The sequence below is a fragment of the Anoplophora glabripennis genome, unplaced genomic scaffold (assembly GCF_000390285.2).
Source record: "Anoplophora glabripennis isolate ALB-LARVAE unplaced genomic scaffold, Agla_2.0 scaffold97, whole genome shotgun sequence".
Classification (NCBI taxonomy): domain Eukaryota; kingdom Metazoa; phylum Arthropoda; class Insecta; order Coleoptera; family Cerambycidae; genus Anoplophora; species Anoplophora glabripennis.
Window position 1 is genome coordinate 1,179,454 of NW_019416215.1, and position 18,129 is coordinate 1,197,582.

Sequence of the window (18,129 nt, forward strand, 5' to 3'; positions counted from 1 at the left end):
GCCACGAATAATTAAAAAAGTCAGATTTCATAGGGGATGTTATTTCAGCAATTTATTATAAAGGAAGCGAAATATCCCCAAAGTTACTTAAAATGAAAATAGTAATATCTTAAAAAAAAGGAAAAAGCAATAAAAGGTGTTTAAGGTGAAACACCTAGTGTTACATTTGAAACGTCGGAAAAACTACTTGAAGTTGACCTTTGACAAGTCTAAAGTGCTTGTCTAATCTTTGTCTTTAACACTGTTGAATGTTTTAGTTTTATCAGCATTTGAAAATTAGTACAAGTAACTTGGCAAGTCTACACTGAGATGTAATACTATTTATATCTCTCTAGTAGTTTAAAAAGAATTTTAGCATATAATACAGGGTATTCCATTTAAAAAAATAATCCTTTTCATTACCACATTTTAGTTTATTACCTTGCATATTCAAAAACAGTTTTAAACCTCAAATAAACCTCTTAAAGCATATGATTTATGGATGACTGGAGCTGAAGTACAAAGTAATCGATTAAAAGAGTCCACCAAAAGTATTAAAGGTTCCTCTCATTATTTTTTTCGTCATAAACGAAGTTAACCATGTCGGAATCAGTGAATATATCATTTCAAGTTGAAAATCCATTATAATCTTATACATATCAAAAATTTTGTTCATGGAAATCTAGCTTTCATTCAGCTAAAACCCCATTCTTGCAATGGGTGACCAATTGGGCTGGTTGCTAAGTTGTCGATTTAGACTTCTTGAAATTTCGAAAAATGTGTTGCACTTCTTGAGCAAAAACTGGATATCTATGTCCGTTTCCAAATGATAGGTATCTAGTTCTAAAATTTAACCTTCATTGAAATCATGTCGAATTTTTTTATTTCTATTAATTTTCGAGAGAATCTCTGCCAAAATCTCCACTCTCTCACTAGAATTTTGCTCTTACTTATGCCCATTAAATGACCCGTATTTTCCCTGTGCTCTCCTGCTGCTTAATCCTTAACTCTGTTACTCCTTATGTATATCTCTAACGTTGCGCTAATATATCTCCGTATTTCTTCAATTTGCCGCACGTGTACACCGTGATCTTGAAGTACATCGTTCTTGCATGTCGTCTTGGGAAAGATTGCTCCTATCTTCCTTGATGTGCTAAAAAGTCTATATACAGTCTAATGGGACGGTCTACCTTATCAGTACATCTGTCGCGGTTTTACTTTTTCCAGGCCACTATTTTGGGATTGACCAGGATATCCTCGTAACCTGACTTATAGTATTCATTTGTTCTTGCTAATATTCTGTAACTGACTAAAAAATATATTTAATTTCATGAAGATAAAGACTGATACCTAATTTTATAAGATTCAATAAAATTTCAACTAAACGCTACAACCTCTTTATATTAACCAGATTAGATGATATTTAAAACAAATTTTCTTTCAAGTATTTGCTGATGTGTTCATACATCAAATATATTATAAAGAACTTTCTTAGAACTTCAATGTTCTCCGTATGTCGTAGAACTTGTTATTATGCTGTTAGGTAAACTGAGGATTAGTGCCACAGAAATTTGAATGGGAATCTGGTAATGGAAATTAAATATTTTGGTGCAATTTTCTGAGATAATATTTAATTATAACTCCGGAGATTTTAAAATGAATAGCAAATAGAGCCCGGCAAAACTTACTAATTTCAATAATTGCAGAGCACTCGATGTGAATATTGAGTTGGTTCACTTTTAAAAGACAAAAACAAGGTGGTTCATCAATAACTTTCGATTCGATAGATAAAGTTATGAAATAATAGAAATTAATAGATAGTTGGTACTTATCTTTGAGGTCTTATATTTATATCAGCTGTTCTTTTGGCGTATGGCAAATTTCTGAGTGACGAAATCTACAGAATGTGAAGTAAATACAAAATTCAAATCTTCTAAAAAATATGAACACAAAAAAAACATGTATGTGAAGTTGTTGTTCAGCAATTTAAGTCAGGCATTTTTACTGAAAATGCCGCGTACCTCTAATAACGAATTTTCTAATAAAGGAGACATCACAGAGGTAACAACCATCAAGAAAGTTAATGACACATTTTTTTAGAAAACATAATGTTGTCTATTCAGCTGTTAATTTCACCTGTTTCTTCTCTTTTTTTCCGTTATTGTCTGAACCAAACAGAAATTTCTGGCTGTACATGAAATGACAATTTGTCGAATGATGTCTATCTAATAACAAAAAAAGACAATGAAATAAAAACTCAAATACTGCTGTCCTTGAAGATAAAACACAATATTTAAAGAAATATTGATTTTCATGGTAAATTATAATTTGCAATAGAAACTTAAAATAATAACGAAACTGTAGACCTAATGTTTTCTGAGAATCCACAGAAATATGAAACTATTCCCCATACGCCCCTAGAATTTAGAAATTCCGACTTGAAGAGTCTATTGACTTTCAATGACACATGCACCTACACAAAAAAAAGTAGTTCCCACCAATGAGGTTAGTACAATATATCGTTTATTCGTCATAAAACGCCCTCTACACTAGCCAGACTGAAAACTTGTGAAAAGGGTACAAAAGTAAACAAAAATGTACATTTCTGGAATTAAAGCGAAACGTGTTCGCTTGTTCCAGTTCCACTTTTGTAGCCTCTTGATTTGTAATCTGTCAAATATCAGGTGTGAGTCTTTCAAGCAAATTAAAAAAGCAAAACCAATTACTACGTTGCTGCGGGAATTACTTTTCGTGGCAGTAGTTTTATCAACGGAATTTCTCTATTGTGAAATTCCTTTATCTGCGCCAAGGAAAAGTCAGACGGCAAGACAAAGCAATAACTTTGAAGACGCAGGATGGAGAAGACGCGAGCAAAGTTCTTTGTGTTCAATTAGTAGCCGTGAGGGACGTGAATATTAATTTCTTTACAAAGGGAATATCCGTAGATTGTTAAATGTTGATTGTTTGTAAAACATTTTCAATATTAATACACACGTAACTGAATTTCTTTTACAATTTAGGTGCCAACATTAAGAACATTTTTTAAAGTATAGGATGTCTCAAACTCGATAGTATGGGACTACTGTGAGGATACAAAAAATTTAAATAAAATTTGGGGCACGTGGTGTTAAATGTGATGAGATAAGCCCCATTTTCAATGGAAAGTATTATCTTTGAGATTTGACAGAAACGACTAATGACGTCATCAATTATATTTGTTCCACAAAAAAATATGCCCAACATTTTTTCCTGTTAAAAAGCACTCTTTTTATAAATTTTTATTAGAGAAATTTTTCTGTATTACTTTCCGTTTAAAAGCAATATCGCCCTAAAGAGTCTCAAAACAAATACCACCTAAAAATCACATTAGCGGTAGAAGGTTCAAGCAGTCGTTGAAAAATAATTGAATGTTCGTTGTTTAAAGTGCATAAATTAATGTCACAAAATACTTGTCAATTCTCAATATAAACGTCAAACGTATAACTTTTGTGCTTACAAAATGTTTTCTCATTAAAATAAAGTTATATCGGGAAAGGTTTCCAGAGCGCCTCATTTCTGATCATAGAACCTTTACAAGATTGGAGGCGACCTTGCGACGAAATGAAGATGCATTTTCTATTCGGAAAAATCAATCAAAAATTTTTCTAATAAAAGTTTATTAGAAAAAAGGGAGCTGTGGTCTATGTTCAGAGTCATTCACATGATATTCTACCCTTCTTATCTTTTTACCCTTTTGTCTAGGAAAAATGGTAAAGACCAATTTTTACGGACTTTGTTGCGATTTCAAGGAAATACATTAAAAAAAAACAGCCCACTGCTGCATCCCGAATATAATATATATTCTGATCACAATAACATATGTGTTTTGAAACTCGATGTGAGTTTTCATAATATTTGTATTTATTTACCGAACTCACACAAGATTGCTGTGTTGTTAGTGCATATATTATATAACTCCATAATAAAGGACAACTTTTATTTTAATTTTTATGAAGGAATTATTTTATTATCAACAAAAAGTCCTAATTTGACCTATATGTAGTTATTTCATTGGAATATTCTGAAAGTTAAGATATTACTTACGTATATATTATAATATTAAAATATAAATTTTGGATGTGTGTGTTTTTGGTTTAGATTGTATTTTTAATTAAATTGTAAATAGTATCATACAAATCTCTACTATATTTTTTTATGGTAGTTGTTGGTAGACATTTGTTATATAGACAATATCAGAAAATTCTCAGGAGTCGGTTCTCACAAACTAGTACAATGCGACACACTTTGGAATGAATAGAGTTTGAAATTTAATAAAGTGTTTATTCAAAATTTTGTTATATTATTTTTTACTTGAAGACTTTATAAACTCAAATTTATGAATACCTTTTTTTTATTGAATATGTTTTCCACAATAAAGAAAATTTTTAACAACGAAATTTGCCTTTTTCTGCTTAGCTTATGAATAATATAAGGAATAATAAAAAAAATCTATTAATTAACTTTATCTATGCAATCCAGAGTAGGTCTCCTTATATTATTTGTTGCTTATCATTCAGAGGCATCCTTACATCTAAACAAGAATGAAAATTAGTCAGAATTAAATAAAATGGCTGTTCATTTGACAGATTTTGTCAGAGCTCTTTGAAATAGTGAATTATTTAAGTTATTAGTGATTGGATTCTGCTTATTCTTGTACAGGTAAGTCATGTGGTTTGTTATTTATACTTTGCAAAGATGTGATGTGAGATAAAGCTTGATTTATTTGGAATAGCTAGCGATATTTTAGTGCACCGTGTTTTAGGTACCTGTTACGTTGTAAAATTTGTAGTTTTCTTCGCTGGAAACTACGTAGTAGCCTTGCAGACTATTTATGGGACCACTGGAAACTGCGTTGGAACTGCTTTCTACTGCTGGTAGCGGAAAATTTTCATGGGCTGCCAAAATAACTTTATCTGGACAATTTACTGGTTTAATTTTCTTCCATGGACTCTTTCTTGTTTCTCTACGCTGTACATCTTGCAAAACCCAGGCCGTAACCAATCAATAATTTCTTTGTTTTTCTCCACCTTCCTGATTATTCTGTCCCTAGCTTTGCTTAAGGTCCATGCACAGAAATGTTCAGTTTTTGGATGTCCTTTTCAAACACTTTTTCACATCACTAACACATTTTTAACAAATGTCCTTTTACTTTTATTTACAATTCTATAAATTATTTACTAAAATATTCTTTATTTTATATATTTTTAGGTCATTTCTGGGTATTCTTACAAAGCCACCTTTAGCTTTGACATTTGTGAAATTTATTATAAAATTAAACATTTGATGAAAAATTTTTATGTTATGGTTTACATTGGATTGAGATATTTTCTTCAAGTCTACTTGTCTTCCTGCGATATGTATACCCGATTAATCTATAAACTTTTAGCTTTCATTTGATATAAGTCACTCTAGGTTTAAATTCGTTTTTCTGTATGTACTGATTACTAAATAGTGTCGATATCATGCATTTTTATGAAAATTTATTCTGTACTTGAGAATAAAATTAAAACATTATTATTTTTATACTATGTAATATTTCAATATATTCACTACTAGTTTTATATCCAGAATTTCCATATTGACAATTTTATACCAATTTGGTGTTGCTTTAATAATAATTAAAATTTTCGGTCAGGCAATATTTTCATCTGAATTTCTACATTAACATTTCAAATTCGTTACAATATATACGTTAAAGCATCACTTATAGTTTTTTACCGGTCTTATTACGTCCTATAAATTTATATCAAACTTTTTATTATAAAACCTATCGCCTGCATTTTGATATAAAACTCAGTTTTCCTTCGAACAATATTCTATCTCTCCTGCCAGGAGTTGACGAGTTTCACGAAGTCTCTCCCTCTCGACCCTCCCAATACCACTTTTCAGAACAGTTTGGTCGTAACAATTGCCTTTAAAGTTAATATTCCCAATTCAGTGACTATCAAAGGCCTTATTATTACGATATTTCCTTAATACGCCCTTCTTATTCGGACAAAAATACGTTTATATATACATATAAAGGGATAGAGACGGCAATTTGTCCCAAATTGGTACGTATTATATAGGCATATGTGACGTCGGATAGGGGATTCGACATAATCAATACAGGAAACATATAAAAAAATAATTTGAAAATTTATCTAATGCTTAAAAAAATCCGACATTCATTTTAGATTTAAATGCCATCTTTTTAATGCATTTTTGACATAAAGAACTTTATTTTAAACGTTTTAGGTGTCATCGACCTTATTCAGCCAAGTGCGAGTGGCTCGGACACACTCTCGAACTCATTCACTTGTAAATTTTAAATAGAATTTCATCCTTTGTGTTACAGGCGACAACAGGAAGGGTATTTTTAATAAAACTGTAATTGAAATATACGCTGGGAAAAAATCGCAAGATAAATCATCGCTGTAAATGTTAATGGAATACATCGTGATCCTAAAAACGCCATTACCATAAAAGCATATGTTCTGTAGTTAGTTTAGTTCAAATACAGCAAGCAACAAATAATGAAATGTGGGTGTAAATAGACATTTTCCTTTATAAATCAGCTGATACTAGACTTGGGTCTGTTTTTATACATATCTCATTTTGGAAAACGCATAAAAACTGACCATGTCTCTTAAAGGGGGCGTTCTTTGTCCAGCATTTTAGAAAATATAAGCAAGTTAGAAACAATATCTCTTCATTGTACCAATTATATAAGTTTTCTTCAGGGTATAAGACAATTAATTGACAATACATTCATAATAAAGGAAGAGAAGCAAATATTCATATATTTACCTTGTATGTTTATCTTAAGTTTCCAGAATTTTGCAATCACACCTCGCAGAATAGGAAACTGTTAACACATGCATTAATTACAATTATTGAGTATCTTTACAAATTTGCTGGACAAAACGGGAAAGGTACATTTTTTGATGTTCGCATGTCTTCCGTGATCTTTCAATGCGAAAAGTTAAAGTTTCTTCGAAATTCGAAAAATTTCTGTTAAGGGTAGTTAGACAACTATCCTTATTTATAACCGATTTTGATAAAACTTATGATAGCTAAATACCCTTATGGTATAATTATTACCTACAATTTTCATTCCATTATCTTAATCAGAAAGAAAGTTATTTTAAAAACTATCCAAAGGATAGTTTGCCCTTTGGCAAACGGCAAAGGCCCTTTGGAGGGCCAAATCACAGTAACGGTGCTCCGGAGGACCAATGTTTATAGGAACCTTTTTTTACTATTTTTGGCTCTACTTTCACCTCACCCAATTTTGTACCAACTTTTCCAAACACCTTGTACTTCATTTTGCGTTGATATATTGCCATCTTAACAATTAGTTAATATTTATGACACATTTAGACTAGTCTTTACAAAATTCCTTTACCTCGACTTCACTAACTGGGTATGTATATACAAAAAGTGGAAGTATAATTTCTAAGCAAAATTTTTTCCATAATATGCGAATTTTTTATTTAAATTATTCCTGTAAATTCATAGACGTAAATGAGTATTTTTTTTTTAAATGCATATAAAATTTTTCAATGGACTTCAATAATTTGGATTCATTAGTCAACGTTTTTGGTTGTTTGTCACTGTTTTTAAAGATCATATTATTTCATTTTATTGCCTTTACTTTATGGATAGACAATAGTTGCTCGTGTTATTTACACATTTTGGGTACGAGACATCTAAAAAGTAACATTTTCGTTCGGAAATATGTTAGTAAAGTTGTATTTTATAATCAGATATAAAATAAAAACCAAAAAGTTGATAACGCTGAAGCTAAGTCAATTTCTGTTAAAAAGTGATTGCAATAATCAGATAATAGTATAAACTTGTCTCGTTCTATACTCCATAAAGTCTTCGGCTCTATTAAGTATCATAATAGTTATTTTCTCTTGTGCAGTTCCGCTTCCTGTTTACCTCATCAACTTTAACAACCAGGAGTTTGTATGGGAGCCCCGGGAGAAAGTGGCACCTGTGCAGCCGCAGAGGAGCGTACTCGAAAAGGCGGAACGGCAAATGATCTGTGCGCAGGAGGTTAAGGGGTCTGCTGCATATGTAAGTAATGAAACTAATTAAGGTGCCTGAACTGGCGGACTATATTATACTGCTGTAGTCTATATAATAATTTTACGCATATACTTCGACAACCAGTATAAACAATACGATGAGGCGTTCCGTTGTTATAAAGTATATGTTTCACTGTAATTAGCCAAATTTGCTATAAAGGGTTAAATTGCACAAATGATAGGTTTCTAAGGATGTCCAGAAATACCGGGCTAAACGTTAATGATAGATTTCTTCACGGACAGTTGAAGTTCCTTATGGGACTCGTTAATCGTATTTTTTTAATTTAGTTTGTCTAGATGAATCACTCCGTCACGTATTTAGTGACTCACAGCCAAAACTTCAATTTTTTTTTTAAATTTTTGACCCATAAAAGTAAAAGTTCTTTATATGTGCAAAAAAACTAGTTATTATTGAACGCTTTTACTGCACGATTTTAGTTATAAGGTGTGGAAATATTACCACGTTATTTATTTTTCATTTTTAATGGTATGTACAGGTGTAGATATATTTGCAGTTTACACAATTTTTTCAGTAAGAATTCTAAGCAACAATTTCGTTTGGTGCTTTCCTGAACGAAACATTGTGGTAGCTAACAAACAGTCAACCATGTATTGCAACCATATCTTTAAGTCTCCGGTTTAACCGTCAGTAATAAACTTCGAGGTTAAGTGGTTTTTAATTTTGAAATTTTCACTAACGTATTACCAGTAACTTCCACATAAACAACGTTCATTCTGGAATCTGGAATACTAGGGAGAGTAGCTTGTAAAGCTACAGCACTTAGGCTCCATTGGGCCCCTTGTACTTCCTCCCTTTAGGAGATCAATCCACCTGAGCCGCTAACCAACCTATTACAGAGAAAAAGGTGATGACGTTACTCAGGGGGGTCTCTCAAATAGAGGCCATAGAAGACCAGAGCTCTCCCAACATGGATTCTCTTGTTGGCGAGACGGTAGTGCATTCACATAGCACATGTTAGTACTGTCTCGTCTTCCTTTTCACAGACCCTACAAAAAAGTGTTTCACACTTCCTCATATTGTAAAGGTGTTTCCTTAGCCAGCACTACAACGTTCATTTTATGAAACTTATTGACTTTGTATTATCAGATACTTCGTCTACAAGTTTGTACATTTTGTCTTTGCAGAAGAATTTTTATTTATTGGTATAATATTCCACAAAATGGTGCTTCATGTATAAGGTTAACTTAGAAAATTGTTTAAGATCGATGTATTTTCCAGCTATTCCTGTTAATGTATGGAATATTGCGGTCAAAGATGGTTTTGTATGGTTTGCCTTTTCTAAAAAATAGGCAAGGAATACATTTTCCGTAATGTTATTTGTTTCTTTTGAAATATTCCAGTCGATTTTTCGCCAATTCATTTTATTTTCTTGACTTATCAGGATTAATATTGAAGTTGGGGAATGTAGGATCTAAAACTGAAGGGGTATTTTGAAACTTATTTATATCGGTCACGTCAATTTTAATACTTTCATAATATAAATTTTTAAGCTTGCAAATGTTCCTTTAAACTATAAATGATTCACTACTAACTAGAAAGTGAAAAATAATAATTGGGGTGCAAGCATCTCGGTATCGTCTCACTTTCGTCACGATCCTGAAAAAAATTATCCACAACTTTCTTGGGAATGTTATGCTACTAACTTTTTTGCATATCAAGGACTATATTTTGATTCACTTCCAAGAAAAAGTAACATGTTATTGAACAAACATAAGCTATTTTCCACATTACTATTCATTTATGTTACAAGTTTTGAAATTTGAGGTGATGATTCATTACCACCAACAGATATTTTCATTAGATTGGACATTTGCAGGATTAAAAAGTTGGTTAAAAGTTCTACCAAATTGTTTTTATTACGACTCACCCAAACTGATACGACATGGAGACCAAATGTATTATAAAGTAGGACTATGTCAAAACATAAGACCAAGAGAATTTCTATTAAACATCCTTCTAACGGTGTTATAAAACAATTCCTTTTATGTTGATTCCTTTTATGTATCAATAATAAATAACAACTATATTTTTACATTGCAAGGAGAATATCTAATAAAGTTTGAATTAAATGAAACGTTACAATGGAGATGGACATATTAGACTAATAATGATCAAATTCAGTTCCACTGAAATTACGGAAATTTGAAGTGAAGAGGCTATTAATTATTTCTCGATTGCTGTTGCCAATAATTAATGAAGCAGACTTTGGTGGAGCTTGGAAACTGTACAAATATCGATAAACAACAGAGTTGGCTTTGTCGACTATTACAGTACTCAGTCCCTAATAAATCAAGACGAAAGAATTGCTTCAATTTAGAAAATGATATGTACCAACTTTATTGAATAGCATCACCTGAACATTGCTCAGTAATATAGGTCTTCAGCCACAAAGTGATTGTCATACCTCGTTTATGCGTAGCTTGCAATAATAAGAAAGGAATAAATAGAAATCTTAGATAAACATGGGATACAGTTTCATAAAGTTAACGCTTTGTTAGTTTAATGAACAAATTGTATTATATTATGTATTAAAATTTTTTTATCTATTATATAAAAATTTTCAAACAAACTGTGTTTTTGTTTTCGATTTTTTTTACTTGTATTAAATATGAAATTTATATAAATGTAATATATTAAAAATTCCTCGAAATTTTCCTGTATTTGGTTCAATTAACTCATAACTATTAATTCCTTTTTTATTTAATAACTGTTGAATTTCATCTCTAACTTGATTTCTATATCCATATGGTATTGGATAAGTCTTTGCTTTAAAATTTTGTACATCTTTTACTTCTATTTTAAGAACATAATTATTAGCTTTACTTGTCTCCTTTTGTATTAACTTTTCATGCTTTCGTAAAATATTTCTAACCCTATATTCATATTTATTATCACAATTAATAATTATTTTATTTATATCATTTATAAATTCTTCATCATTCAACAATTCATTATAATTATCATTATTTATTTCATTATTATATTCATTTTCATTATAACTTATATCATTTACATTAATTCTCCTACATTTACTCTTTCCTACATACTCCACATTAGCTAAAATTATATTTTCTTTCTCCTTTTTTAAACTATACTTTACTCGTAACCATTGTCTCTTTTGTTCTTCATTTCTTTCTTCTGGGCTTATTTTATTTAAATTTTTTTCCATCTTATTAATTTTCTCTTGATTGTTCTTTATTTGCTTATCAATCCTTTCAATTTCTTGAACAATAACATTATCTCGTTCTTGTATCTTCTCTTCTATATTATTGCATACATTAACATTTTCTTGTATTTTCTTGATACATTCTTCTTTATTTCTTTTCGTTTCTTTTATCCATTCTTCTTGTTTTTCATTCATCTTATTTAAATTCATTTCAATTTCTTGTTGGAATTTCTTCTGTTCACTTTTAAACTCTTTTCTAATTTCTTCAAATTTTGTCTCTACTATTTCTATAACCTTTGAAATATTGTCTGTGATATCTGCCTTCATTTGTTCTCTTTGTTTTCTATCTCTTTCTTCTTGCAATTTTCTTTGTTCTTCAAATTCTTTTTGTCTTTCTATTTTTTGTATTTTTTCCATATTTCGCAATGTTTCCATAATACAAGAAATGTCATTATTTCTTTCTTGAAACATTGTTGACTGTTCCCCCTTTCCTTCAATTCCATTGGCTGTACTTCTGTCTTCAGAACATTCTACTTCTTCTGAACTGCTTTCTTCTTCACGTACTTTCCCACTTCGTAAATCCATTATTTACTTTTAATTGAGAGAAAAAAATATATTTATATTCAACACCTATTTTATTCTAAAAGAGCTCTATATTTTTAAAGAGCCCCACGTTGGGCGCCATTTATCATAACTATTATGATATTAGGATTTAACAAAACTTAATTATTTGTAATCTTTTCAATTACAATAATAAAAGCAATAACAGAATATAATTTGATTATTTATCAAGTCCTTTACTTCAATTGATTTTTGTTTATTTGGGAACTTTCATTTATTTATTTTATTTTATTTTTTTTTTTTATCTTATAACTTTAAGTGACTTGATTATTATTCTTAAAAAAAAACTTCTAATAATTGAAACAATAAATCTCTTCCCTCAGGAGCGGTTCAAAATTTCATAAAAAAAAATCAAATGCTTTCAACAAAATTATCTACAGTATATTATCAATATTTTTTATTACAACACATAAAATGAATCACCAATAATTATAAAAATGTTTCTTGGAAAATTAAGTTAAATGTTTCTGACTGACTATATATCAATAAAATTTGGTTTCTAAATCATAGCATGGACTATAATTTTTTTTAACTATAAAAAATTTTTTTTTTAACCAAAATTTATTCATTATTTACATTTGCTTTTTCTATATCTTATATTTACACCTACTCTAACTGTCCAAAACAATTCTTTAGTAGCTAAAATTCGACGTTCTATTGACTATAATGTTATTCTACTTTGACGTACACAACAAAACTTATTCACTTACTGATTGTCTGTCCAACCCTTTTTTTATGTCCTTGTAGATATTAGACTCCACTTGTATTATACTAATCCTACACTCGGATTCACATTCTATTTAAATTCAAATTTCTTTCTGCAATATTATAACTGCCAAATCCTGAATACAATGATAAATCAACTTCTAAATTTCATCCAACGAAGTATTTTGTAATAATACAGACTGATTTGCTGATTATTCTTTCTTTTCTCTTCCAAATATCAACGTTCTGTCAGAAAAAACTATCTTGACATCTTTTTTCACCACCTTCTCTTCCTTTCTTTTTATATTTAAATTTTCCATTCAAAACCTCGTTACCATACAAACATATTTATAATTTACAACGTTCTTAGATATAATAACAATAAATTTTTTTTTTAATTTAATTTTCCAAATGATTATTTAATAAGTAATTCTAATAATACTAATAATTTAATAATTTAATTTCATCTTTTTTTTAAATCAATATGATATTTCATTTTATATAATATAACTTTTTAGCATTTCTTGTGACTTATTGTTCAATCATTGTTTAATTTTAATCTTCATACGTAAATAATCTAAGTTTATTCTACATTTAATTTATCAAAATCACTTAAAATCATATGTATTTCAATATTTGTACGCATATGCTCGATTAACCAAACTTTACTACCAAAAGTAAGTACTGGTTTAAGGAGAGTTGACGATTGTCCGCCAATCAGCGGTGCAAAGTTTACTTTTTTGTCTAACTTGACTTGTCTGTTCTCTTCATTGTAATCCATAAATGGATAATATATAAACGTTTACATAAGTAAGCAGATAAATTCCATTTTAACATCAGATTAAGAGAAACCAATATAAAAAGCGAAAACTTCCATTTTGATTTAACCAATAGTTTGTGAATCAGGCAGAATTACCCCCAGCGTCGGACACTAAAATGCGAGGAGCCTAAAAGCTTCCCGAATTCCTCGAGTTGTGTAAAATACAAATGAAGCCATTTATTGCACTAGGCCAGAATAGCGCAGAGAAAATGGGTTACCCTTTATAAAGCAGAACACAAGCCACTACATAGTTGTAATGTTGTACAGTATAACTTGTAGTAAAACGAAAATACTGGTAATAAAAGTTTTATTTTAGATTCCAAATGCGGTTGTAAACGCCGCATCTTCAAACTTAGACGCAGCTTATGACTGTAGTTACAAAGTCTTTACTTAGACATTGGAAATACTGTAGTATGAGAGCAATTTATGAATAATTTAATAAGGATAAATATCAGAATATACGAAACAGATAATTTTGCTGTCGAAAACCATGTAAATTTTAAATGTTAAATAACTACAGACTCATACGTGTACAAGGTTATTTCTTCGTCGAAGAAGTTTCATTATCTCCGTTATTATTAATTTAAAACAATATACTTGGTAAAAAAATTGCCAGACACACTGTTGAAATATATGCAATAATACATGGTTTATTAATTTTGGGGTTATTCTGAAAATAGAGGGGTATTGCAGTAACCCATTTAATTAAAAGAAAATATCTGTGAACATCTATTAGTGAAATAATAATTACAATTTTGATTAATGTATTTAACTGTTGATTGTGCAATATTAAATAATTTACATAAATCGATCAAACGATGCATGCATATTTTCACGTAAATATTGGGTGTAAAATCAGAAATTAGTAATTTGTTTATTCAGCGTTTGCTTTGCTAAATATATTAAAAGTTTGATTTATATTTTACATAAAGTACCTACACATTAAAAAGTAACATTAAAAGCTTCCTCTGTTCAATATAGTAATTGAATGCTCTAGACACATGCATTATGATAGTATCATAGTTTTAGTTAGTTAATTATAATATAGGAGTATATAATTACTTACTAAATTTATGTGCAATTGTAGTACATTTATATATATTTTAGTATAAAGAAAGAATAGTGTCAATAGATTAAATTCTGATTAAAGAAATATTTATCGTTTATAAAATTCTGATATTATTTTTTTTTTTATAAATTATCATCAACTGGATTGCTATATAAAATCCGTGAAGATGTCATATGGCCTTAAATCATATCTGTCTTATTATAACTAACCTCAAACATTTTTAGGTACCCTTAAAAACTTTCACATTTTTACCCCTACAAAAAAGAAAATCTATGAAAATTGGACAAAATTTTACATAGAGCTGCAAATAAACTAATACTTTTATGAGATATTTTATTTACAATTTCGAACTATATTTGTGCTGTTTAAGTTTAGTTGCTTGAATGTGATGACATTATTGGGTTTTTTAAATACAGGGTGTTAATGAACTTATGACAAATATTTTTGCCACATCCGTTGTGTCAAAATGAGGTAAATACACGGATTATTATGAGCATATCATAATATTCGCGATTGCTAAATAAATGCTCCTTTTTCAAAAGAAAACTTGGAAATACGATTATTAAATTAAACAGCACAGCAATCACTACAACAATGTAAGTACTCGCTGCGATAAAATACATGTATTTTAGCAGTTCCAAAACAGTTTTATACACATTTTTAATTAGCTTTTTTCTCTATGACCTTAAACCTCCGATACAAGTTTGTGACATCAGTTAACTCAGTTTTTGCTCCTTTTTCATCCCTTTAAATTTTTGACATAAGTTCATTACACACTGTATAAATATAACTCCCACAATTTTCGGCTAAATTATTATAGGAAATAACTTTCATGAGCCAGAGCCTTGAGTTGTGAAACTAAAGAAATGCATTTTGTTTACAAAGATTTCATGAGACACATAATTGAATGCTCTTGTAAAATTTAAAAATTGAGAACGTAAAAACTATCCGTGTTCAAAGCCAACATGAATTATTGGCGTATTTGGCTTCTCTATGGCCAAAGTTGTAGCAAAACTATTTCAGGACTCAATTGGTTGTACATACTTAAAGAAAAATTCTCATTCAAAATTATTGACTGTTTTTAATACAAGTTCAAAGATTTTAGCAAAATAGAGGATGATAGAAATGGACCTGTAGTTTGATGAATATTCAGTATTGTTTTTTATATATTAAAAAAGCCTCTGAAACTTTTAAACAGTTTTATTATTTCTGTACACATGTCACAAATGTGTTTACTTTTCTTGTTTTTTAGATCATCAATTGAAGATTTTATAGTTTCCACAGAAACCACAACCAATTTGACATTTTTAGGTGTAAAATATTTAATTTAAGTAAACTTGTTTACCTGAAACAATGTTTCGATATTTCTGTCATCACAATTTATTGTTACAGAATCGCTTCACGCATGTATTAGTGGGTCCGCAACATTCTCGCCGTGCAAGTGCACAAGATGCACAGGGTCAGCTTGCATTTATGGTTAATATTCTTAATTAGTTCTGAATTTGGGAAAAATTTTATTGAAATTAGAAACTCATCTGCATTTCATTATAAGCTCTTCCATTATTCTTCTTATTATTCTATACTAAAAATATGAGTATAATATTTTAATATTCATTTTCTTGAGTTTACGTAGACAAAACTTGATGTTCGAACTGCTGTCAACTTCTACGTAGATAATAATAATAATAATTTATTCGTAGAAAATACAGAGTATATAAAACATAAATCAATATTAAAAGCTATACGAATAAACAATAGGTACTTGATAAGTTTACACTTGTTTCAAGAACATAAAATAAAATATGAACAAACATCACAAAATGTCTATCACAGAAAAACATCAAACATATATATAATAAACAAAACAGGAAAAAATACATAATTATACAGAGAAAAGAAAAGTATGTATATGTTTACGGAATCAGTCAATTCGGATTAATTGTATTAATAAAAATATTTACTTATTGTTTCCCGAGGAGTTTCTAATATGTACATTTTAATTTTCCTCTTGAATGCATACATTGATAGATTATTTACTTTCAAGGAATCAGGTACAATGTTATATAGTTCAGGTGCTAAATATAGTAGTGATCTTTGGCCCAATTTTTTTTGCATAAAGGGAGATAAGAACTTGTGTTTTCTTCTGGTTTCATAATTATGAGACATTTCATGCTTATTATCAATATAATGATATCTACAAACACAGTTGTAGTAATAAACTACTACTTGTAGTAATAAAGTTGTCTTACATCGAAGTCTTTAGCTTCAAGGTACAACTCATTACTAGGGTAAGTTAATTCTTTTTCCAACATCATCTTTAAAAATCTTTTTTGTATAATGTGAGTGGTTAAATGTGACTACTAACCGCTGAACCCCAAGATAGTACAGCGTAATTCATATGACTCTGTATTAAAGCATGATAAACCGTTTTTAGATATTGTCTAGACAACATCTTACAGAGGTACTTAAAGGTATATAAAATGGATTGAAGCTTCTTTATAACATAATTTATATGTATATCCCATCTTAAATGACAATCTATAAAAACACCTAAACATTTTATTTTTGTTGCAGGTAAGATTCTAATTGTATGACCCTGGCTTTCTAAATTCAGATAATCAAAAGATGGGGAAACTGACTTATTGCATGTAAAAGGCAAGTAGCTCGTCTTTTCCAGGTTAATTGTCAATAGTTTGTAACTGAACCAATCTTTTATATAAGACAATTCACCTTCCACAGTTTCTTTCAGTTCGTCCCAAGTGTTACCTTTATGGAAGATAGCTGTATCGTCTGCAAAGCCTATAACCTCTCCACTAGTAGATACCTTATAATTTTTTTTAATATAACTGTTTTTACTTTATAAATTTATAAAATTTTTCGATAGCCTCGTTTTAATATCGTGTCTTATTATTGGATTACCAAACGGGCTTGAAAATAATGATTTAATTACTCAAAAATCATTTATGGCACGTTCGACGCGATGACCAATCCAGTACAAACATTCGAGACAGGAAGAGACCCTTTTTCGGTGTCCTTGCTCATTAAGTATATGTTATTTTATATGTAAAACGTGTTCGGAATCTCGAAAAGCGGATCATTTAAAACGAATTAAAATTCCAATTCCGAACTGCTATTCGTTTGGGATCTGTGAAAAATAATGGCAAACCCGTACGTAACTAGGACTGTTACAAAATTAAATCCTCTGTAACGTACGCTTTGCATCCCGATACTCTAACGAGATCGGAGTCGCGTGTACAGAACAAAGTTTTTATAGTTGCACAGACGTATCTATCATCATTTACGTATGTCAGTCACAATCACACGAAGTTGGAATATTTTTTAACATATCGGAACTCTAGTTCTAAAAATCGTACGCTTTTTTTCACGGTATTATTCAAATCAAGAATTCGATATAGTTTCCTCCTACGAAAAAACAATTAAAAAGAATAAAATAGAGCTACCTACACTAATGCAAAAAATTAATGGATCAAAAGAATTTCCGAAATTTTTCCGTGATTTTTGACACTGTATTTAATTGAAAAATGGTCGTATCGGGAATTTAAAAAAGCATTTTCAAGCTCTAAGATTCTAGTTTTTAGATATTTCGGTCGAAAGGTTGAAAGTTTTTAGGAG

The 18,129-nt window shown here is 29.8% G+C and overlaps 1 protein-coding gene across 1 annotated transcript in view; it reads right to left on the reverse strand.

Annotated features, from left to right (window-relative positions):
- Positions 1-11,866, reverse strand: part of LOC111693155 (vicilin-like seed storage protein At2g18540) — a 140,283-nt gene extending 128,417 nt beyond the window's left edge. The window contains exon 1 of the mRNA XM_023457322.1: positions 11,149-11,866. Within this exon, the coding sequence (XP_023313090.1) occupies positions 11,149-11,866 (718 nt within the window). The remainder of the gene's footprint in view (positions 1-11,148) is intronic.
- Between the last annotated feature and the right edge of the window lie 6,263 nt (positions 11,867-18,129).